This window comes from Mustelus asterias, chromosome 8 (assembly GCF_964213995.1).
Source record: "Mustelus asterias chromosome 8, sMusAst1.hap1.1, whole genome shotgun sequence".
Classification (NCBI taxonomy): domain Eukaryota; kingdom Metazoa; phylum Chordata; class Chondrichthyes; order Carcharhiniformes; family Triakidae; genus Mustelus; species Mustelus asterias.
In genome coordinates this window covers 50,905,473-50,931,040 of record NC_135808.1, presented here as the reverse complement: position 1 = coordinate 50,931,040, position 25,568 = coordinate 50,905,473, and the positions used below count along the sequence as shown (strand labels likewise).

Sequence of the window (25,568 nt, the reverse complement as noted above, 5' to 3'; positions counted from 1 at the left end):
TTTACTGGTCCCTATTGGAGGCTCCAGTGGGAAGGAGGCCACGTTTACTGCTCCCTATTGGAGGCTCCAGTGGGAAGGAGGCCCATGTTTACTGGTCCCTATTGGAGGCTCCAGTGGGACATCATGGTCGATGTGGAGCAGTTTCTTTCTGTTGTGCATTTGTCATTGTCCACCTTTGCGGAGGTCACAAAATGGATAAAAGGGAACTTGTCGCTGTGATGTACAGGGAATTCGAAAAGGTATTTGATAAATTGCCACATCAAATGTTACTACACAAGATACGATGGTGTGTGGGTAAGAAGATGGTGTGTGGGTAACATATTAGCATTGATAGAGGATTGGTTAATTAACAGAAACCAGAGAGAGGGGATAAATGATTGTTTTGGGGTTGGGAAGCTGTAGTTAGTGGAGTTCTGGAACAATCAGTGCTGGGACCACAACTATTCACAATCCATATCAATGACTTGGATGAAGGGAGTGAATGGAGCTCATGTCCCAATGACACTAAGATAGGTGGGAAAGTAAGTTATCAAAAGGAGGTAGAGAGTCTGCAAAGGGATAGGGACAGGGGAAGTGAGTGGCTAAACATGTGGAGTATAACCTGGGTAAATGTGAAGGTGTCCACTTTGGCAGGAAGAATAGAACAGCAGTAAACTATTGAAATGGAGAGAGATTGCACAACTCGGTGCTACAGAGGGATCTGGCTGTCCTGGGACATGAATCACAACAAGTTAGTCTGCAGCTACAGCAAGTGATTAGGAAGACAAATGGAATGTTGGTGTTTATTACAAGGAGAATGGAATATAAAAATAGGGAAGTTTTACTGCAGCTGTACAGGGTCTCGGTGAGACCACATCTGGAATACTGTGTACAGTTTAGGTCTCCTTATTTGGAAAAGGATATCATTGTGTTGGAAGCAGTTCAGAGAAGATTCACTCGACACATTCCTGGGGTGAAGGGTTATCTTATGAAGAAAAGTTGGACAGGCTGGGCCTGAACCCATTGGAGTTTAGAAGAATGAGAGGTGATCTTATTGAATCATATCAGATTGTGAGGGGACTGACAGAGTGGATACCAGGAGGGTGGTGTCTCTTCTGGGGCAGAGTGAGCTGAGAATACAGAGGAACAAAGAGAATGCGATAAATTGAGGGAGAAACTGAGAGGAAGAGAGGGAGGAAGAATGAGAAGAAAGAAAGAAGGAGTGAATGAGAGTAAACAAGGAGTCTGAGACAGGAAGGACAAGAAAGGGAGACAACGAGAGTGTGGTGGATAGAAGCAGAGACTAATAAGAATATAAGAACATAAGAAATAGGAGCAGGAGTAGGCCATCTAGCCCCTCGAGTCTGCCCCTCCATTCAATAAGATCATGGCTGATCTGATAGTGGTTTCGTTCCACTTACCCGCCCGCTCCCCTTAATTCCCTTATTGATCAGAAATCTATCGACATGTGACTTAAACATATTTAACGAGGTAGCCTCCACTGCTTCAATGGGCAGAGAATTCCAGAGATTCACTCCCCTCTGAGAGAAGAAGTTCCTCCTCAACTCTGTTCCAAACTGACTCCCCCTTATTTTGAGGCTGTGTCCTCTAGTTCTTGTTTCCTTTCTCAGTGGAAAGAATCTCTCTGCCTCTACCCTGTCCAGCCCCTTCATTATCTTATATGTCTCTATAAGATCTCCCCTCAGCCTTCTAAACTCCAACGAGTACAGGCCCAATCTACTCAATCTCTCCTCATAAGCTAATCCCCTCATCTCCGGTATCAACCTGGTGAACCTTCTCTGTATCCCCTCCAAGGCCAATATATCCTTCCGCAAATAAGGGGACCAAAATTGCACACAGTACTCCAGTTGCGGCCTCACCAGTACCCTGTACAGTTGCAGCAAGACCTCCCTGCTTTTATACTCCATCACCTTCGCGATAAAGGCCAACATTCCATTTGTCTTCTTGATCACCTGCTGCACCTGCAAACTGAGTTTTTGTGATTCATGCACAAGGACCCCCAGGTCCCTCTGCACAGTAGCACGTTGTAATTTTTCACCATTTAAATAATAGTCCATTTTACTATTATTCCTTCCAAAGTGGATAACCTCACAATTACCAACGTTATACTCCATCTGCCAGATCCTCACCCACTCACTTAGCCTATCCAAATCGCTCTGCAGACTTTCCGCATCCTCCATGCAATTCACTTTCCCACTCATCTTTGTGTCATGCGCAAACTTTGTTAGCCTACACTCGGTCCCCTCCTCCAGATCGTCTATGTATGTGGTGAACAGTTGAGGCCCCAGCACTGATCCCTGCGGCACGCCACTGGTCACCAACTGCCAACCAGAAAAGCACCCATTTATTCCGACGCTCTGCTTCCTGTTAGATAGCCAATCCTCAATCCACGCTAACACTTTACCCCCAACTCCGTGTACCCTAATCTTCTGCAGCAACCTTTTGTGAGGCACCTTATCGAACGCCTTCTGGAAATCTAAATACACCACATCCACTAGTTCCCCTCTGTCAACTGCACTTGTTACATCTTCATAAAAATCCAGTAAATTCGTCAAACACGACTTTCCTTTCATGAATCCATGCTGCGTCTGTTTGATCGAACCATTTTTCTCCAGGTGTCCTGCTATTTCTTCTTTAATGATGGATTCCAGCAATTTCCCAACTACGGACGTTAAGCTAACCGGCCTGTAGTTACCCGCCTTTTGTCTACCTCCTTTTTTGAACAGTGGCGTCACATTAGCTGCTTTCTAATCAGCCGGCACTACCCCAGAGTCCAGCGAATTTTGATAAACTACAACTAACGCATCTGCCATTACTTCTGCCATTTCTTTCAGTACCCTGGGATGCATTCCATCCGGGCCTGGGGACTTGTCTATCTTTAGTCCCATTAGCCTACCAAGCACTACCTCTTTAGTAACAGAATCCCAACATGATTCAGATGAAGACCATCCCATCGGAACAGGGCCCATCTTCCCCAATACTGGTGCCAATGTCTCATGAATTCAAACCCATTCCGCCCGCACCAATCTTTCAGCCACACATTTGCCTCCTTAATCTTATTGACCCTGCGCCAATTTGCTTGTGGCTCAGGTAGTAATCCAGAGATCACTACCTTGTTGGTTCTGCTTTTTCGTTTGGCTCCTAGCTTTTCATACTCCCTCTGCAGAACCTCTGTTCCTGTTCTGCCTATGTCATTGGTACCTACGTGGACCACTACAACTGGGTTCTTACCCTCCCACTCCAAGTTCCTCTGCAGCCCAGATGAGATATCCTGGACAGGAGCACCAGGCAGGCAATACAACCTTCGGGATTCTCGATCCTGGTCACAGAAGAACAGTGTCATAGAACATAGAACATAGAAAGCCACAGCACAAACAGGCCCTTCGGCCCACAAGTTGCGCCGATCACATCCCCACCTCTAGGCCTATCTATAGCCCTCAATCCCATTAAATCCCATGTACTCATCCAGAAGTCTCTTAAAAGACCCCAACGAGTTTGCCTGCACCACCACCGACGTCAGCCGATTCCACTCACCCACCACCCTCTGAGTGAAAAACTTACCCCTGACATCTCCTCTGTACCTACCCCCCAGCACCTTAAACCTGTGTCCTCTCGTAGCAACCATTTCAGCCCTTGGAAATAGCCTCTGAGAGTCTACCCTATCCAGACCTCTCAACATCTTGTAAACCTCTATCAGGTCACCTCTCATCCTTCGTCTCTCCAGGGAGAAGAGACCAAGCTCCCTCAACCTATCCTCATAAGGCATGCCCCCCAATCCAGGCAACATCCTTGCAAATCTCCTCTGCACCCTTTCAATGGCTTCAACATCTTTCCTGTAATGAGGTGACCAGAACTGCGCGCAGTACTCCAAGTGGGGTCTAACCAGGGTCCTATAAAGCTGCAGCATTATCTCCCGACTCCTAAACTCAATCCCTCGATTAATGAAGGCCAGTACGCCGTACGCCTTCTTGACCGCATCCTCCACCTGCGAGGCCGATTTAAGAGTCCTATGGACCCGGACCCCAAGGTCCTTCTGATCCTCTACACTGCTAAGAATGGTACCCTTCATATTATACTGCTGCTTCATCCCATTGGATCTGCCAAAATGGATCACCACACACTTATCCGGGTTGAAGTCCATCTGCCACTTCTCCGCCCAGTCTTGCATTCTATCTATGTCTCGCTGCAACTTCTGACATCCCTCCAAACTATCCACAACACCACCTACCTTGATGTCGTCAGCAAACTTACCAACCCATCCCTCCACTTCCTCATCCAGGTCATTTATGAAAATGACAAACAGCAAGGGTCCCAGAACAGATCCCTGGGGCACTCCACTGGTCACTGACCTCCATGCAGAGAAAGACCCCTCCACAGCCACTCTCTGCCTTCTGCAGGCAAGCCAGTTCTGGATCCACAAGGCAACAGCCCCTTGGATCCCATGCCCTCTCACTTTCTCAAGAAGTCTTGCATGGGGGACCTTATCGAACGCCTTGCTGAAGTCCATATAGACCACATCCACCGCTCTTCCTTCGTCAATGTGTTTGGTCACATTTTCAAAGAACTCAACCAGGCTCGTAAGGCACGACCTGCCCCTGACAAAGCCTTGCTGACTACTTTTGATCATACTAAACTTCTCTAGATGATCATAAATCCTGTCTCTCAGGATCCTCTCCATCAACTTACCAACCACTGAGGTTAGACTCACCGGTCGGTAATTTCCCGGGCTGTCCCTGTTCCCTTTCTTGAATATAGGGACCACATCCTGTGACACATGGAATGCAAACACAGCCAAAGTAGTGGGCACAGCAGACGGCCATCATCATGGGCAGCTGTTCAGGCACGCTGGCAATCTCCATGCCCATCTGTTTAACAGGATGGATGTGTAGCAGTCACGCTGACACCCAGTCGGGGTCATCTCTGCAGTGTTTGTCACCATTTTGAAATGCAAAGGCAGCACAGTGGCACAGTGGTTAGCACTGCCGCCTCACAGCGCCAGAGACCCGGGCTCGATTCCCAGCCTGGGCCACCGTCCGCGCGGAGTCCGCACATTCCCCCCACGCCCGCGCGGGCCTCCCCCGGGTGCCCCGGCCTCCCCCCACAGTCCAAAAGATGTGCTGGTTAGGTGCATTGGCCATGCTAAATTCTCCCTCAGTGCACCCAAACTGGCGCCGGAGTGTGGCAACTAGGGAGTTTTCACAGTAATTTCATTGCAGTGTTAATGTAAGCCTACTTGTGACACTGATAAATAAACTTATACAATGACAGCATGAATTTACGTTAGCCTGATATATAGGACATAGAGTGATATTGCTCTTCACTGTAGCGGTGCTTCACAGTGCTTCTTCACATGTGTTCTGTGTGCATTTATGTGAGCTGTGTATACATACACACCTCAATACTAAAGCAGAGGTAAGTGCCATGTCTCACACCTTAGCTGGAGCACACAGATATGATCCTTCACTTGGAGTTCTGTGTGGATGAGCCAGGCTACTTACCTTGCTGGAACACAGCAGGTCATTGAATTTTTTCCTGCACTGAATCCATGAGTGCTGAAGCTCTCCTGCTGTGCTCAGCACAGCTGCTGTTTGAACATAAGCTTCTAGTTTGCTACAGGGGAATTGTGAAGGCCAGCAGGGTGAAGGACTGGTCTGCTCTTCTGGACTTTTTGCACCTGAAACTGAAGGTCTTGGTCCATGAGGTGTGGCTGGACCCACCCTTTACATCACTTCTCCTTTGTGTGTAACTCTATGATTAAAATGTAAGGTGTAAAGGGTGGTGAGCCATTCTCTCATTCACTTTTTGTGTGCTTATATGCACTCACCATTTTCACCATGCCATCAATGATTACTGACAATGGTGTGTGGAAAGAATGGCTCTGCACAAATGCTTGGTGACGTATCAGCTGTAGCTGTGGTTCCAAGGGAGCATGTTGTTCCCCCTGACCACTGACAACCTGGTTTACTCCATCTTAGTCACACTGTTATGCTATGAGAGTGTGCAGCTGTGAGGGACCTGGGCAAGGGTCATCAATGTGGGCACACACATCCTGATAGATGAGTGGCAACAAGGCAAGTGGATGGGATAATGAGCATGGCACTGTTCATCATTCATCCATCCACTGAGTCTTGGCAGCTAACGACATGACTGCAAAATATCTCTATTGGCCAGACAATGCCACCTCCATGGCTGTGTCTTGAGAACACACTCCATGCTTTCAGTGGATCAGAAGAGTTGATTAGGCAGCAACAATGACAATTCTTCCATTGGGAAAGTCCATGATGGGCCATCCATTCCAGGATCGGCTAACAGTTGGACACCATTTATAACTTTGACACTCCCTTGCCAAGGCAACGACATTCCCTCGGAGGCACAGGGGTTTCATCGTGGACGACCTACTTCTCAAATAGGACTTTTAAGGTCTGCTTTTTATCTGTGTCTGAGTCGTCCAACCCACACCAGGCCTACCTAACTACTTCTGCGGTCACCCCCTAACTCCTATTCCAGCCCCCATCCCACCGGTCCAAACACCAGGTCAGGAGGCCATTTTTAAAGGTTGGGCTTGTGGAGCTGGGAATTCTCCTGCCTCTGCACCTAACCCAGGAACAACAACCTGAGCCTTGGTACCCACTGCGTCTACCTTCCCAATTCAGCAGGTTTCATGCTCTGGGAATGAGGTGGGCTTCCTGAGCATGACATTGGAGCAATGTCCCATGAATAACTCCAACCAATGTGCAGTATAATAAATTATGAATTTAGTCCCTTCAGCTCTCAAAACTTAACAGTGAGCCTTCTGCTTCAACAGCCTTATTTCTGTCAGTTTGACAAAAAAAAGCTTCAAAGGCATTTTTCAGTGGATAGGCTTTGTTTAGGCTGGATTACCTAACCAATAATATTGAGATCATATCAGATTTCTAGACTAGTTCCACGTTTATCCCTATCAATTCTCTTAATTCCATGATTAAGGCTGCCATTTAGATTTGTGGAAAGTTATAAACATAGAAATTCTTATTTGTGCAGAATGCAGAATTAAAATTAAAGCTAAGTCACAGTTGCGCAGTTTTCTACATACTGGCTTATTGTGCTGGTCAGAAATTTCCACTTACTTTTCTTCTTGCCAACTCAAACCAAAGAACAGTGTAATCTGTCAGTGATTTTATTTTTTCTTAAACTGTCTAGTTTTCTTCCCTTTTCTCTCTGGTTCTACATTGGCGTAGGATTCCACAGATTCTGACCCATTTACTATCTCATCACGGTGAGCTATTAGACAGTGTCTGCTGATCCTGTCCCCAGTTCCACTCAAACACACCTTTCAGCACAAGACCACAAGCAGGCCTTCCTTTGGATGAGCGGGCCCTGGCTGGGAACTGTAATACTGCTGGTGGCCAAGCTGGCATGAGCCCTGCTGAAGCCCGTTAAAAGGCCTCAAAAGGTGGCACAGTGGTTAGCACTGCTACCTCACAGCATCAGGGACCCGGGTTCAACTCCGGCCTCGGGCTACCGTCTGTGCGGCGCCCGCACGCTCTCCCCGTGTCTGTGTGGGACTCCCTCCACAGTCCAAAACTGTGCAGGCTAGGTTGATTGGCCATGCCAAATTTACCCCTAGTGTCAGGGGGACTAGCAGGGCAAATATGTGGGGTTACAGGAATAGGGCCTGGGTGGGATTGTGGTCGGTGCAAACTCGATGGGCTGAATGGCCTCCCTCCGCACCGCAGGGATTCTATAATCCTATGATAGTGTCAATGCCCCTAACTATACTATCCCCAATTACCACGACATTTCTTTTTTCCTCCTCCATCTGAACGGCTCCCTGTACCACGGTGCCATGGGCAGTTTGCTCGTCCTCCTTGCAGTCCCCGTTCCCGTCCACACTGGGAGCAAGAATCTCAAACCTGTTGTACAGATTCAGGGACTGAGGCTCCTGCAACTCTACCTTCTGGATCCCACTTCCTGCCTCACTCGCAGCCACACCCTCTTGTCCCTGACCCCCGGCTGAATTAGTTAGTCTAAGGGCTGTGACTGCCTCCTGAAAGTGTCCAGGTAACTATCCCCCTGCCTGATATATCGCAGTGTCCGAAGCTCAGAATCCAGCTCATCAACGCTGAGCCGGAGTTCCTCAAGCAACTAACACTTACTGCAGACATGCTCACTGGGAATCACAGTGGGGTCCACCAGCTCCCACATCATGCAGAAACAACACATCACATGACCCTCCATCATAATTACCTAGTTTAAGTTATTACAAACTAAGAAATAACCCTACCTGCCTCGCCTGTTTCCGCCTAAGCCCGATGAGCCAAAGCCCTTTAGCTCTCACTCCGCTGCCCGCTACAACGCTGCCCGCTGGATAGTGTGGCCTGCTTCTTAAACCTCCCGCGCGCTTAAAAAATGTTTTTTCCCAGGTCACCCCGCGCCCGGCCTACTTCCGCTTTTTGCCTAAAACTGGTAAAAAAGAAACCCCGTGATAAAGTAATGAAAATAAAGTTATTCCCTTACCCTTTTTACTGTATCACAAATCGCTCCTCTCAGCCTTGCTCCGGGTGAACAATGAGAACACTCCCCCCAGGCAAGTAGCTTTCATTTAAAAAAATAATGGGCAGTTACTCAGAGAGTGAAAGGGACAGTGAGTGAGGGAGAGATATCAATAGAGTGAGAGAGACAGACACTGAGGAAACAGTCTGAGGGACAGAGACTGAGGGACAGAGACTGAGGGACAGAGACTGAGGGAGGGAGAGAGAAGAAGAGGAAGTGAAAGGTGCTGACGTGGTTTCTCTGGGTCAGACCATTTACAAACTGAGGAACAGGCAGTGAGACTCTGACAGGCTGCAGCTTTATAAAGCAGAGCCCAGTGAAGGGAGAGTTTATCAGTAACCAGGCACAGGGACACGACCACACACCATGATTTCAGCCATCCAGCTGCTCTGGCCTCTGGCATTCTGCATCGCAGGTACAAATCTCTCTCCTTCCACCTTGAATATTTTCCTGCTCTCCATTTCAATCCAATTCTCCTGACTTGTGATTGAAGGGAAAATGCTGAAAGGAGAGGAACAGTCAGTGTCTCCAACAATATCTCATTGTACAGCGTCTTTCTGTGACAGTTCTTACTTCACTCTGTTTCTCTATTACCCCTCAGGTATCAATGGAGACAGCATCATGACCCAGTCTCCCCCGGTGCTGTCAGTGAGCCTGGGGCAGACCGCCACCATCACCTGTACGGCCAGTCAATCTGTTAGCAGTTACGTGAATTGGTACCAACAGCGAGAAGGACAGAAACCGGCTCTGCTGATTTATCGTGCATCAACACGATTCACAGGAATATCCGACCGATTCAGCGGGAGTCAATCTGGGACAAGTTTCACCCTAAAAATCAGCAATGTACAGAATGAGGATGTCGCTGATTATTACTGTCAGCAAGGTGAAAACTACCCTCTACACAGTGATACAGAGCCTTACAAAAACCCCAACACACACAGCACCACCTCCTGTACTGACACATCCCACAGTTTAATATAATATATAATAATGGACACACAGCACCACCTCCTGTACTGACACATCCCACAGTTTTATATAATGTATAATAATGGACACACAGTCCCACCTCCTGTACTGACACATCCCACAGTTTTATATAATATATAATAATGGACACACAGCACCACCTCCTGTACTGACACATCCCACAGTTTTATATAATATATAATAATGGACACACAGTCCCACCTCCTGTACTGACACATCCCACAGTTTTATATAATATATAATAATGGACACACAGTCCCACCTCCTGTACTGACACATCCCACAGTTTTATATAATATATAATAATGGACACACAGTCCCACCTCCTGTACTGACACATCCCACAGTTTTATATAATATATAATAATGGACACACAGCACCACCTCCTGTACTGACACATCCCACAGTTTTATATAATATATAATAATGGACACACAGTCCCACCTCCTGTACTGACACATCCCACAGTTTTATATAATATATAATAATGGACACACAGTCCCACCTCCTGTACTGACACATCCCACAGTTTTATATAATATATAATAATGGACACACAGTCCCACCTCCTGTACTGACACATCCCACAGTTTTATATAATATATAATAATGGACACACAGTCCCACCTCCTGTACTGACACATCCCACAGTTTTATATAATATATAATAAAGACAAGAAAGGAAACTGGACAAATTATTTGCACTGTCCACTACACACTCCAGTCCCTGTGGTGTCCACCGCTCGCTGAAGGCCTCGAGTTTCCCTCTTACTCTCCATGTCCACATATGAAGGGCAGCTGAAAGATTTATCATCTCAAATTAGAATTCTCAACTCTCCCAACAAAACACTGAGACATTGAGAGAAACAGAGAGAGAGAAAGAGTGAGAGAGAAAGAGTGAGAGAGAAGAGATGAGTGAGTGAGTGAGTGAGGCAGAGAGCAGAGGTTTTTGTACAGCTCCTGCACTGGAAGCTGTCAGTGTGCCTTACGTTCGGTAAAGGAACCAAACTCAGACTGAGTAAGTAAAGCCCAATCCTCCGTTATTAACCCTTTCAATGCTGAAACTTTCTCAAACACAAATGCTGAATAGTTGAAGGTGTTGGTGAGGAAGCTGCAGTCAATGAAATGGTTGATTGAAGAACATTGTGTGGAACAGGGAGCCCAGCTGTATTTCTTTCCTTCCATTCCCCCCTTTAAGCAGCAAGATATAAGTAAGCAGCTTTTACCCACCGTGTGGAGGAGATCTGGACGTTTGCAGACTGTGCTCACATTCCTGCAGCATGGAGTGAAATCACTCTCTAGACTCCTGTCAGTCTCAGTGTGACACACACAGGCAGAGTTTGATGTGAAGTCGGACTCCCTGTCACACTCTCTGATATAACTGATCACAGCACCAGCACAGTGAGACACCGAGGTGCCACCTCCCCCAGCTTTCACTCTGCTCTCTCCACTCCCTGCTTATCTCTTGCTAAAGTTCTGATGACAAACAGCTACAGCAGGGCCCACAATCCAGTGGCTTCAGTGTTCCAGGCTTTTGGGGAGACTCTCAGTTACTTTCTCTCTGGGACGGGTTCAATCCAATATTTATCCCGGATCCAACATCACTGAAAATGCTGATTGTTCTCATTGCTGTGTGTGGGATCTTGCTGTGTACATGTTGTGACCAGTCCTCAGACAAGGTCCCTCATTTGTTAACTTCCTGAACCGGATCCCAATTTTGTTTTGCTCCTGGGTGAGGAGTAATCAGCTGGATCCCTGACTTTATTCAACCCCGCCCTCGATTGGTCACAACAAGGTTCATTTAAAATGGATCCCTTCACCCAAAGAACAAAGAACAAAGAACAATACAGCACAGGAACAGGCCCTTCGGCCCTCCAAGCCCGCGCCGCTCCCCGGTCCAGGATTGAATCCTGAATCCAGGAACCCCGCCCAATCTTCCAGCCTATCTACATACCAATATCCTATCCACCGAGCTGTCCCTCACAGCTATGATGCTTTGTTCATTACAACCTATTTACTCACCCCCACCCCCCCATTCCAGACCATGTGATCTCCAGGGAGAGGCGAAAACCCAGAGTGAAAACCCCAGGGCCAATATGGGGAAAAAAAATCTGGGAAATTCCTCTCCGACCCCCTGAGGCGATCGAAACGAGTCCAGGAGATCACACTGGCCCTGATCGGAAAATGCTTCCCAACCCTATTCATTTCCACTTCCACGAACACCATATGAATTCCCTGCCCCCGAGACAGGTTCCCAACTATCCGCAGTCTCGCTCTGTACTGGCACCAGCAAGTTGATCATAGAATGAAGCCTTGAAACGAGAAACAAAGAACAATTAGCCCGCGCCGCTCCCCGGTCCAAACTAAACCACTCTTTTGTATCCCTCCATTCCCACTCCGTTCATATAGCTGTCTAGATAAGTCTTAAACGTTCCCAGTGTGTCCGCCTCCACCACCTTGCCCGGCAACACATTCCAGGCCCCCACGACCCTCTGTGTAAAATATGTCCTTCTGATATCTGTGTTAAACCTCCCCCCCTTCACCTTGAAACTATGACCCCTCGTGAACGTCACCACCGACCCGGGGAAAAGCTTCCCACCGTTCACCCTATCTATGCCTTTCATAATTTTATACACCTCTATTAAGTCTCCCCTCATCCTCCGTCTTTCCAAGGAGAACAACCCCAGTTTCCCCAATCTCTCCTCATAACCAAGCCCCTCCATACCAGGCAACATCCTGGTAAACCTCCTCTGTACTCTCTCCAAAGCCTCCACGTCCTTCTGGTAGTGTGGCGACCAGAACTGGACGCAGTATTCCAAATGCGGCCGAACCAACGTTCTATACATCTGCAACATCAGACCCCAACTTTTATACTCTATGCCCCGTCCTATAAAGGCAAGCATGCCATATGCCTTCTTCACCACCTGTGACGTCACCTTCAAAGATCTGTGGACTTGCACACCCAGGTCCCTCTGCGTCTCTGCACCCTTTATGGTTCTTCCATTTATCGTGTAGCTCCTCCCTACATTATTCCCACCAAAATGCATCACTTCGCATTTATCAGGATTGAACTCCATCTGCCATTTCCTTGCCCAAATTTCCAGCCTATCTATATCCTTCTGTAGCCTCTGACAATGTTCCTCACTATCTGCAAGTCCTGCCAGTTTTGTGTCGTCCGCAAACTTACTGATCACCCCAGTTACTCCTTCTTCCAGATCATTTATATAAATCACAAACAGCAGAGGTCCCAATACAGAGCCCTGCGGTACTCCACTAGTCACAGGCCTCCAGCCGGAAAAAGACCCTTCCACTACCACCCTCTGTCTTCTATGACCAAGCCAGTTCTCCACCCATCTAGCCACTTCCCCCTTTATCCCATGGAAACCTTACACAGTCCACGTAATCCTTTATTAGCCATTGAATCTCTACAGTGCAGAAGGAGACTATTCAGTCCATCGAATCTGTCCCAACTCTCTGAAAGAGCTTCTTACCCAGGCTCCCCACCCTATCCCTGTAACCCTGCACATTTACCATTGCTAACCCACCTAAAGAACACACTAGGGGTAATTTAGCATGGCCAATCCATCTAACCTGCAGACCTTTGGACTGTGGGAGGAAACTGGAGCAGCCGGAAGAATGTCCCACTCACATTCTGTCACACCCGCACCAGTACACACAGCTCAGGTGTGCAGTTGGCTTTTTAACCCATTTCCCTGTTGTTTCCTGAAAGATAACAAACAAACATGTCTTTCACTCCAGAGTCAGTTTACTTTGAACTCAGACCATTTCCACATTCTGAGATATATAATTCAACAGGAGATGGGTTTTGGATGTCTGCTGAGATGTGACAATCAGTCTCCATTGTCTCTGTAACGACAGCAGATTAAAGTTCAGTCTTTGGCATTTTTTCTATCTGCATTTCTGTTTCCTGTTTGAAGAAGTCCCTGACACCTCTCAGCTGTGACATTTCATCTTCTCTTGGGTCTAGGCTGTCAAATATAATCCACATCGGAATTTTCCAGAAGGTGGTCACTCTAGCTTCTCGGCCATCTTGATTCAGTCATAGTGTCATAGAACTTTACAGCACAGAAAGAGGCCCTTCAGCCCATCCTGTCTCTGCCGGCCATTAAGCACCCAACTATTCTAATCCCATTTTCCAGCACTTGGTCCGTAGCCTTGTATGCTTTGGAATTTCAAATGCTCATCTAAATACTTCTTAAATGTTGTGAGGGTTCCTGTATCTACCACCCTTTCAGGCAGTGAGTTTCAGATTCCCAACAGCCTCTGAGTGAAAAAGTTTTTCCTCCAATCCCTCAAAATCTTCTGCTTCTGAAATTAAATCTATGCTCCCTGGTTTTTGAATCTGCTGCCGAAAGCTAGTGGCACTTGCTACCAAATAAACCTGTTGGACGTTAACCTGGTGTTGTTAAACTTCTTACTGTGTTTTCTGCAGTTATACAGGGCCTTGATGAGGCCACACTGGGAATAATGTGTACAGTTTTACTCTCCTTATCTGAGGAAGGATGTTTTTGCGACAGAGGGAGTGCAGCAAAGGTTTACTGGAATGATTTCTGCGATAGTGGGATTGATGTAGGAGGAGAGATTGCGTTGGTTAAGATTATTTTTTTAAAAAATTTATTTATTGGTCACAAGTAGGCTTACATTCGTACTGCAATGAAGTCACTGTGAAAATCCCCATGTGGCCATATTCCGGTGCCTGTTCGGGTATATTGAGGGAGAATTTAGCATGGCCAATTCACCTAACCTGCACACCTTTTGGACTGTGGGAGGAAACCGGAGCACCTGGAGGAAACCCACACAGACACGGGGAGAATGTCCAAACTCTACACAGTGACCCAAGCCGGGAATCGAACCTGGGTCCCTGTTGCTCTGAGGCAGCAGTGCTAACCACAGTGCCACCGTGCTGCCCTCAGTGCAGTTCAGAAGAATGAGGGGAGAATCGTATAAAAATCTATAAAATTCCAACAGGACTAGACAGGGTAGATACAGGAAGCATGTTCCCAGTGCTGGGAGCATCCAGTTTGAGGGGTCACAGTCTGAGGATATGGAGTAAATCTTTTAGGACTGAGGTGAGGAGAAATTCCTTCACCCAGAGAGGCGTAAACCTGTGGAATTCACTACCACAGAAAGCAGTTGAGGCCAAAATATTGCACGTTTTCAAGAAGGAGTTAGATTTAACTCTTGGGGTGAATGGGATCGAAGAATTTGGGGGGGAAGACAGGACCTGGCTACTGATTGGATGATCAGCCATGATCATGATGAATAGTGACACAGGCTCAAAGGGCCAAATGGCCTCCTCCTGTTCCTATTTTCTGTGATTCTATGCAGACCAGCATTTATTACCCATCCCTAATTGCCCTGGTGAAGTTGGTGCTGAGGTGGTGGAATAAGTTCTACTCCAATGAGTATCGGCCCAACCTGCTCAAGCTTTCCTCATAAGACAATCCATTACTCAGTGGAATCAGCCTCATGAACCTCCTCTGAACTCTTTCCAATGCTACTATATCCTTCTTTAAGTAAGGAGACCAAAAGTGTCCACAATATTCCAGGTGTGATTTTCCCAATGTGCTGTACAGCTGTAGTAAGACATCCCTACTTTTATACTCATCCTCATTGGAATGAAGAGCAACATTCCATTTGCCTTCCTAATTTAGAAGATAGAACATAGAACATAGAAAAACTACAGCACAAACAGGCCCTTCGGCCCACAAGTTGTGCCAAACACATCCCTACCTTCTGGACCTACCTATGACCCTCCAACCTATTAAGCTCCATGTACTCATCCAGGAGTCTCTTAAAAGACCTTATTGAGTTCACCTCCACCACCACTGACGGCAGCCGATTCCACTCGCCCACCACCCTCTGTGTGAAAAACTTACCCCTAACATCTCCCCTGTACCTACCCCCCAGCACTTTAAACTTGTGTCCTCTCGTAGCAGACATTTCCACCCTGGGAAAAAGCCTCTGAGAGTCCACCCGATCTATGCCTCTCAACATCTTATACACCTCTATTAGGTCTCCTCTCATCCTTCGTCTCTCCAAGGAGAAAAGACCGAGCTCCCTCAGCCTATCCTCATACGGCATGCCACTCAATCCAGGCAACATCCTTGTAAATCTCCTCTGCACTCTTTCAATCTTTTCCACATCCTTCCTATAGTGAGGCAACCAGAACTGAGCACAGTACTCCAAGTGGGGTCTGACGAGGGTCTTATATAGCTGCATCATTAACCCCGGACTCCTAAACTCAATCCCTCGATTGATAAAGGCCAGCACACCATACGCCTTCTTAACCACCTCCTCCACCTGCGGGGCCGATTTTAGAGTCCTATGGACCTGGACCCCAAGGTCCTTCTGATCCTCTACAGTACTAAGAGTCTTTCCCTTTATATTGTACTCCTTCATCCCATTTGACCTACCAAAATGGACCATGACGCATTTATCTGGGTTGAAGTCCATCTGCCACTTGTCCGCCCAGTCTTGCACCCTATCTATGTCCCTCTGTAACTTCTGACATCCCTCCAGACTATCCACAACCCCACCAACCTTCGTATCATCGGCAAACTTACCAACCCATCCCTCCGCTTCCTCATCCAGGTCATTTATGAAAATGACAAACAGCAAGGGTCCCAGAACAGATCCCTGGGGCACACCACTGGTGACCGACCTCCATTTAGAAAAAGACCCATATATACACACTCTCTGCCTCCTTTGGGCAATCATGATGTGGAGTTTAACCTGGTGTTGTGAGACTTCTTACTGTCCCTTGGGCAAGCCAGTTCTGGATCCACCGGGCAGCAGCCCCTTGAATCCCATGCCCTCTCACTTTTTCTAGAAGCCTTGCATGGGGGACCTCATCGAACGCCTTGCTAAAATCCATATAAACCACATCTACCGCTTTCCCTTCGTCAATGTGTTTAGTCACATTTTCGAAGAACTCCACCAGGCTCGTAAGGCACGATCTGCCCTTGACAAAGCCATGCTGAGTATTCTTGAGCATACTAAACCTCTTTAAATGCTCATATATCCTGTCCCTCAGGATCTTCTCCATCAGTTTACCAACCACTGAGGTTAGACTCACCGGTCGGTAATTTCCTGAGCTATCCCCATTCCCCTTCTTGAAATTAGGAACCACATCCGCAATCCTCCAATCCTCCGGCACCTCTCCCATCTCCATCGACGACGCAAAGATCATCGCCAGAGGCTCTGCAATCTCTTCCCTCGTCTCCCACAGTAACCTGGGGTACATCCCATCCGGACCCGGCGACTTATCTATCTTGATGCCATTCAAAGATTCCAGCACAACCGCTTTCTTAAAGTCCACATACTCAATCCTTTCAGTCCACCGCAAGCCCACAGTACATCCACCCAGGTCCTTCTCCTCTGTGAAAACCGAGGCAAAATACTCATTGAGCACCTCTGCCATTTCTACTGGTTCCGTACAGACTTTCCCGCCTTCACCTTTTATAGGCCCTATTCCTTCACGTCTCATCCTTTTACTCTTCACATATTTATAGAACGCCTTAGGGTTTTCCTTAATCCTACCTGCCAGGGCCTTCTCGTGACCCCTTCTGGCTCTCCTAATTTCCTTCTTTAGTCCCTTCCTACAAATTTCTTGCTGTTCCTGGATGCAAAGACACCTAGATCACTCGTTAGAGTCTCTCCAGTTAACTAGTATTCTTCTCTATCCTCCTGCCAAAGTGGACAACCTCACATTTTCCCACATTATACTTCATCTGTCAATGTTTTCCCACTCACTGAACCTATCTCTATCCCTTTTCAGACTTTGTATCCTCCTCACAACTTGCATTCCTACTTTCATTTTATCATCAGCAAATTTAGCTACAATCCTCTCATTCCCTTCATCCAGCTCATTAATATAGATTGTAGAGTTAAACCCCAAACAACAACCATCTTCCTTTGTGCTGGGTATAACTCCAACCAGTGGAGAGTTTTCCCCTGATTTCCATGGGTTCCAGTTTTGCGAGGGCTCCTTGATGCCACACTCGGTCAAATGCTGCCTTGATGTCAAGGGCAGTCACTCTCACCTCACCTCTGGAGTTCAGCTCTTTTGACCATGTTTGAACCAAGGCTGTAATGAGGTCAGGAGCTGAGTGACCCTGGCGGAACACTAACTGAGTGTCAGTGAGCAGATTATTGCTGAGTAAGTGCTGCTTGGTAATCGCTCTGGATATGTTCAGTTCACATTGCTGATGATCGAGAGTAGACTGATGGGGCGGTTATTGTGCGGATTGGATTTGTCCTGTTTTTCGTGCACAGTTCATAACCGGGTAATTTATCACAATGTTGGATTGATGCCAGTGTTGTAGTTGTACTGGAACAGCTTGGCGAGGGACGCGGGAAGTTCTGGAGCACAAGTCTTCAGGACCTCCAGAGGAGGTCGAGATGGATCATCCACTCGGCACTTCTGGCTGAAGATTGCTGCAAGTGCTTCAGCCTTATCTTTTGCACTGATGTTCTGGGTTCCTCCATCATTAAGGATGGGGATATTTGTGGAGCCTCCTCCTCCAGTGAGTTGTTTAATTGTCCACCACCATTCACGGCTGGATGTGGCAGGACTGCAGAGCTTAGATCTGATCCATTGGTTGTGGGATGGTTTAGCTCTGTCTATCACTTGCTGCTTCTGCTGTTTGGCACACAGTCCTGTGTTGTAGCTTCACCAGGTTAACACCTCATTTTTCAGTATGTCTGCTGTTGCTCCTGGCATGTCCTCCTGCACCCTTCATTCAACTGAAAGCAGCAGAGAATCCACAGAAATTTGAAGAAATGCTTCAAATCCCACTCCTGACATCCAGGCTGAGCCTCCAGGGCAGTATCGAAGGAGTGCTGCACTGTCAGAGGTGCCGTCTTTCAGATGAGACAAACTGATATCTGTCCTCTCAGGGGGTGTGAAAGATTCCATGGTACCATTGGAAGAAGAGCAGGGGAGTTCACCCCGATGTACTGGTCAATATTTATCCCTCAATCAACATCACTACAAATCTGCTTATCTGTTCATTCTCACTCTGCTCCCTGGGATCTTGCTGTGCACAATGAGCTGTAAAACACTTTGGGACATTCTGAGGTGGTGACAGGTGCTATAGAAATGTAATTCTGTCTTTGAGGTTGGAGATTCCTGATCCTGAACCTCACCCTTTGTTCACACACTCACACCCTCCAGCCCAGTGCTGGGCGGTAAGGTTTGAAATGAAACCTAGAAGCATCTACACTGACAGCCTGATGCGCGATTGATTCACACGGGAGGCTGGGACGTACCCGGGAATAAAGGCTTTTATTCACAACAAACAGGAGCACACTACTTAACAATATTATCCCAGACTAAAGACTACTAGGAAGTAGCAGTGACCTTTATACTCCTGTAAGAAGGCGGAGCCGAACGGAGTGTACCACATAAACAATAATAACGGGTGGAACACCCCAACCCTAACCCCAACAGTAACAAGAGTAACATATGTACAAGTACCCATATTGGTAACCATCTATGGTTCACCACATTCACCCCTCCTTTAAAAACAAAGGCCGGTGGGGTAAGAAAACAATACGAACTGTCCACATGTTCACAAGTTCAGCCGTATCGGAGGGCCGCACTGTCTCTGCGACCTCCGCAGTACTGGCTCCAGTGCCGGTTCTGGTGACCGTGGTGACGACCCTCTCTCCGAGGTGGTGTCCACAGACTCCTCCAGTTCCTCTCCCGACCGCCGACCTCGAGATGGCGACAATCCCCTGGACTCAGGCAAGCTGCACACGGGAGTAAGAGCATTAAGTGGAGGTCCCGATGCTGCCCGTGCCGTGTCAGGAGGGGAGAGAATGGGCAATGGAATCCTAACCAGGGGTGCGGGAGTGACGGGGTTTTCCAGGTCCCCTGCAGGCGCCAGATCTCTGATAGAGACCGTGTCCTCTCGCCCGTCAGGATATGCCACATAGGCATATTGAGGGTTGGCGTGGAGGAGATGGACCTGTTCAACCAAAGGGTCGGACTTGCGGGCCCTAACATGCCGCCGCAGGAGGACAGGTCCTGAGTACGTCAACCAAGACGGCAGTGAGGTCCCAGAGGAAGACTTCCCAGGGAAGACAAACATCCGCTCATGTGGGGTAGCGTTGGTTGCCGTACACAGGAGGGACCGGATGGAATGGAGCGCATCAGAAAGTACCTCTTGCCAACGGGTGACTGGAAGACCCCCAGACCGTAGCGCCAGTAAAACAGCCTTCCAGACTGTAGCGTTTTCTCTCTCGACCTGTCTGTTACCCCTGTGGTTGTAACTCGTAGTCCTACTTGAGGCAATTCCCTTAGAGAGCAGGTATTGCCTCAAATCGTCACTCATAAACGACGAACGCCTATCACTGTGGATATAACTGGGGTAGCCGAACAGGGTAAAAAGACTCCGCAGGGCCTTGATGACCGTGGCAGAGGACATGTCAGAACAGGGGATGGCAAAGGGGAATCGGGAGTATTCGTCAAAAACGTTGAGGAAATACACGTTCCGATCCGTCGAAGGGAGGGGCCCCTTGAAGTCGACACTCAGTCATTCAAAAGGGCGAGTGGCCTTAATGAGGTGTGCCCTGTCAGGCCGGTAGAAGTGCGGCTTGCACTCTGCACAGACCTGGCAGCTTCGAGTTATCGACCTGACATCCTCTATGGAATAGGGCAGATTCCGAGCCTTTACAAAATGGAGCCGAGTGATCCCCGGATGGCAGAGATCATTGTGGAGGGGCTGTAACCGGTCCTCCTGCACACTGGCACATGTTCCACACGGCAGGGCATCTGAGGGCTCATTGAGCTTCCCCGGACGGTACATGATATCATAGTTGGAGGTGGAGAGTTCGATTCTCCACCTCAAGATTTTATCATTCTTAATTTTTCCCTTTAACGTGTTGTTGAACATAAAGGCCACGGACCTTTGGTCCGTGAGCAGGGTAAACCGTTTGCCAGCCAAATCATGGCGCCAATGCCGTACGGCCTCCACAATGGCCTGAGCCTCTTTCTCCCAAGAGGAGTGCCGAATTTCAGGCCTTTGGAGGGTGCGAGAGAAAAAGGCGACAGGCCTGCCCGCATGGTTAAGTGTGGCGGCCAGGGCGAAATCAGGTGCATCACTCTCCACCTGAAAGGGGATGGAGTCATCGACAGCGTGCATCGTGGCTTTCGCGATGTCGGCTTTTATCCCTTCAAAGGCTAAGCGAGCCTCTGCTGTCAGGGGAAAAGAGGTAGACTTTATGAGCGGACGGGCTTTGTCCGCGTAATTGGGAACTCACTGTGCATAGTACAAGAAGAAGCCTAAGCATCTTCTCAGTGCTTTGACGCTAGTGGGTAGGGGAAGTTCAAGGAGGGGACGCATACGGTCTGGATCGGGGCCGATGACCCCGTTTTCCACCACGTATCCGAGGATTGCTAGGCGGTTCTTGCTGAATACACACTTCTCCTTGTTATAGGTCAGGTTCAGGAGAGACGCAGTGCGTAAAAACGTCTGGAGGTTGGCGTCGTGGTCCTGCTGGTCATGGCCGCAGATAGTGACGTTGTCCAGGTACGGGAAGGTAGCCCATAGCCCGCTTTGGTCCACCATTCGGTCCATCTCACGCTGGAAGACTGAGACCCCATTAGTGACACCGAAAGGGACTCTTAAAAAGTGGTAGAGACGGCCATCCGCCTCAAAGGCCGTGTATTTGCGGTCCTCTGGGCGAATGGGGAGCTGGTGGTAGGCTGACTTCAAGTCGATGGTGGAGAACACCCGGTACTGCGCAATCTGGTTGACCATGTCAGATATGCGCGGGAGAGAGTACGCGTCCAGCTGCGCGTACCTATTAATGGTCTGACTATAGTCTATGACCATCCTGGCCTTGTATCCAGTCTTGACCACCACGACTTGTGCTCTCCATGGGCTAGTGCTAGGTTGAATGACTCCTTCCCTGAGGAGCCGCTGAACCTCAGATCTAATAAAGATCTGATCCTCAGCGCTGTAACGCCTGCTTTTAGTCGCGATGGGCTTGCAGCCTGGTACGAGATTTTCGAATAGGGAAGGCGGGGTAATTGTGAGTGTTGAGAGGCTGCATGTGGAGCGCGCTGGACAATTTGGAGGCTGCTGTGCTCCCACTGAAAGAGGAGGGAGTGGCCCATCGTACTGCAGGGTCACACTCCTCAGGTGGACCATAAAATCTAGCCCCAGGGGTACCGGAGCGCAAAGGTGCAGTAACACGAGGAGCCTGAAGTTCTCGTAGACTGTGCCCCGCACCGTTAGAGTTACCACACAGCTCCCGAGAACGAGGACAGATCGGGACCTCGACACCATGGAGATTGTCTGCCTGACAGTTTGCACACGGAGAGCGCACCGTTTTACTGTATCCGGATGGATGAAGCTCTCCGTGCTCCCGCTGTCAAACAGGCAACGCGCCAGGCGCCCGTTTACCTCTGTGTCCATCATGGACTTGTCGAGTCTGTGAGGCTTGGCCTGGTCCAGGATGATTGACGCCACTGTTGGATCCCGAGCGTAACTGCAGGCAGTTGAGATAGCCAATGGCGAGGACCCCTGCTGGTCTCCTGCGGCCGGTGTCGACCAAAATGGCTGCGCCCATGAATCGCACACGGTCGAGGATGTTGAAAACGGCGGCACCCGCAGGTCGCATGTGGCTAGCGTCGTCGTCATAGGAAATGGCAGCGCCCGTGGATCGCACGTGGCTGAAGACATCGATGAGGCCGGAGATGAGGAGATGGATCCTGGAGAGTCGCACGCAGCAATGCTGGGCTTGGAAGGGGTCTTCGCTCGGCACACCTTTGCATAGTGCCCTTTCTTTCCACAGGCGGAGCAAAACACCGCCGGACATCTTTGGCGAGGATGCTTCGCCAAACCGCAGAAATAGCACCGTGGGCCTCCAGGAGCTGCCGCAGCCGTCAGGTCTGAAGTTGGGAGCATCATCGCGCAGTTCCGAGGAGCCGCCGAGTACAGCTGAGGCAGCGGCTGTGCTTGCCACGCTGTTCCCACGTGGTCGGTGGGGTAGGTTTCGAGATTTCTGGAGGCTGTTTCCATTGCGTTGGCCAATTCTACCGTCTTAGCCAGGTCCAGGTTACCTTGCTCTAGCAGCCACAGGCGAATATAGGATGAGCCGATTCCCGCCACGAATGCGTCCCGAATGAGGTCGTTGGTGTATTGAGTAGCCGACACCTCCTTGCAGTTGCAGGCTCTGGCTAGCTGTTGAAGTTCGCGCAGGTACTGTCCCGTAGTTTCGCTGGGCTGCCGCCGTCGAGTGGCTAATAGGTGACGAGCATGAATTTTGTTCGGCTGTTTGTTATACAGCCTCTTGAGCAATTCGATAGCATCTTTATAATTTTGGGAATCGCGAACTGTTGCATATACAGTGTCGCTCACCCTGGCGTGGAGGACCCGCAATCTGTTGGCGTCGGACTGGACTGCTGCCGAGGCCTCAACGTAATCCTCGAAGCACGTTAACCAATGGTCGAAAGTGTTCGATGCCCCAGCGGCACGCGGATCCAAGGTTAGCCGATCGGGCTTTAGCATCTGCTCCATTTTCTTTGAACAAAATTTTCAGTATTTGTCGTGAATAAAATTGATGCGCGATTGATTCACACGGGAGGCTAGGACGTACCCGGGAATAAAGGCTTTTATTCACGACAAACAGGAGCACACTACTCAACAATATTATCCCAGACTAAAGACTACTAGGAAGTAGCAGTGACCTTTATACTCCTGTAAGAAGGCGGAGCCGAACGGAGTGTACGACATAAACAGTAATAACAGATGGAACACCCCAACCCTAACCCCAACAGTAACAAGAGTAACTTATGTACAAGCACCCATAGTGGTAACCATCTATGGTTCACCACACAGCCAATCAGAATCCTGTGTGAAGTATGTTGATCCAAGTCTGCTGCAATGTTCTGGGATAAAGTTCTCTTCTTCCTGTTTCTTGAGTCTTTTAGCTTCCGTCGCATCAGCATCTCCTTCTTCTGCTTCCGCATCCACGATTGGAGCTTCTTCTTCACCTTCAAGGTCACGGTCATCCTACGTGTGATCTGAGGTTTGTTGATGCTCAACCTGTTTCCTCCAGACAGACTGATCAATAGTTCCAGCTTCCTGACTGGTTCACAGTCTCTTAAAGGGACACTGTGTCTTTAAATACTCTCACTATTAACCATTTCAGTGCTGAATTCGTAGTAACCTTCTTTACAGATGTTTTAGTAACATTGCAAAAAGATTAAAACCAAGCTTCAAATCAAACCTTTACCCCCACATTGAACTAATTTGAAATCCAACTTGTCACTTTCCCTTGGATCTCATCAGCTTTTAATTTTAAACAATGGTACAGCATTATCCGTCCTCCAGTCCTCCCACACCACACCTGTAGCCAGAGAGGATTGGGAAATAATGGTCAGAGTCTCTGCTATTTCTTCCCGTGCTTCCCTTCGCATCCTGGGATACATTTCACCCGGGCCTGGGAATTTTTCCACTTTCAAAGATGATAAACACATTAATACCTCCTCCCACACTATCATTATCCCATTAATTATTTCACAATCCCTCTCCTCCTGAACTACAATGTCAGCTTTGTCCCTCTCATTTGTGATATCTGATGTAAATTATTCATTAAGAACCATCTCTGTGCCTTCCCCCTCTGCACACAAGTTACCTTGTTGCTCTCTAACCTGCCCTATTCATTCCTTAGTTATCCTCCTTGCAATGTCCCACGCTATTGCTTTGTGTGAACATATTTGTTCTGAACTCTATCTCCAGCTCGAATATCCTCCCACTGCTCTGACACTGATTTACCTTCAAGTCGATGTTTCCTCTCCATTTTGGCAAATCCCAGTTTTGTGAAATCGGCCTTTTCCCAATTTAAAACTTATACTCTTGATCAATCTTTCCCTTCTCCCAAAACTACTCCCAATCTAACTGTATTATGATCACTATTACCCAAATGCTCACCCACTGATACACCTTCCACATGCCTATAAAACTGTCCAAAACTGCCCCTTCTCTTGTTGGGATTGTTCCGTACTGGTTCAAAAGGTTCCCCCGAATGGATTTTCAGAATTCTGCAACATTGAAACATTGACACTGATTTGATCCCAGTTAATATTCGGGAAGTTGAAAGCCTGAAAATGGCAGTGATTAAAATTCCTTCTCTTCTCTTTCAGCCCGTGAGAATTCACAACCCACGCTGACCCTGCTGCCCCCCTCCCCGGAGGAGGTCAAGACCAAGGGCACTGCCACCCTGGTGTGCCTTGCCAATCACTTCTATCCCGATGAGGTGGAGGTGAAGTGGAAGAAGGATGGTGCAGCCATTTCCAACGGGGTTCAGACCAGCAACTACCTGCGAGCTTCAGACAACACCTACAGCGTCAGCAGCCTGCTGACCCTCTCTGGCTCCGACTGGGAGTCCAACGCCCGCTTCTCCTGTGCCCTCACCCACGTGAGCCTCTCCTCGCCCCTCAGCAAGAGCGTCAGGAGATCAGAATGTGCCTAGAGTGTTAGAGACAGTCCACAGAGGAGACACAACTTGAAATAGAACAGGGGTGAGCTGGGAGGGCAAAGGTCATTATCAGCATTGAATTACAACTCTCTTCCTTCTCGGGACTGGGTCTGAGACACTTCTGAGGGTCAGGGGTTGAAGCACATTATTGGTATAGTGTAGAGGGAGCTTTACTCTGTATCTAACCCCGTGCTGTTACTGTTCTGGGAGAGTTTGATGGGGACAGTGCAGACTCGTGATAACAAGTAAAACCTCTGGAAGATGCTGAAGAGTGTCAGCTGTACAATAATAATGTGACCCTGTGAAGTGTCTGCTTCAGTAAACCAGACCTCCTTCCTGCTCACCCTGCAGTTACAATTGAAGCTTTAGTCACTGTTTAAAGGGACAGGATTCTCATGTTATTGAGAAAATCTCCACAAGTGTTTTAATAAACCTCCATTCTCCCTGTGAATTTCTCCAGCTTCCTCTGGCTGGGCTGTTTTTTCTGTCAATGTCAATGTGTAAAAGGTAATAAACATTAAGAATATTC

General features: G+C 48.3%; 1 long non-coding RNA gene and 1 gene segment (V, D, J or C); one reads left to right on the top strand and one right to left on the bottom strand.

The window, feature by feature from the left end:
• The window catches only part of LOC144497155 (uncharacterized), a 25,741-nt gene extending 14,452 nt beyond the window's left edge, over nucleotides 1-11,289 (bottom strand). The window contains exons 1-2 of the long non-coding RNA XR_013498520.1: nucleotides 10,754-11,289; nucleotides 8,497-9,033 (exon numbers count right to left, since the gene is read on the bottom strand). This is a non-coding gene — a long non-coding RNA (uncharacterized LOC144497155). The remainder of the gene's footprint in view (nucleotides 1-8,496; nucleotides 9,034-10,753) is intronic.
• LOC144497148 (Ig kappa chain V region Mem5-like) lies at nucleotides 8,816-25,568 on the top strand. The segment is given in 4 exon segments: nucleotides 8,816-8,947; nucleotides 9,134-9,436; nucleotides 10,503-10,541; nucleotides 24,705-25,568. Coding segments are annotated over 4 exon segments (720 nt in total).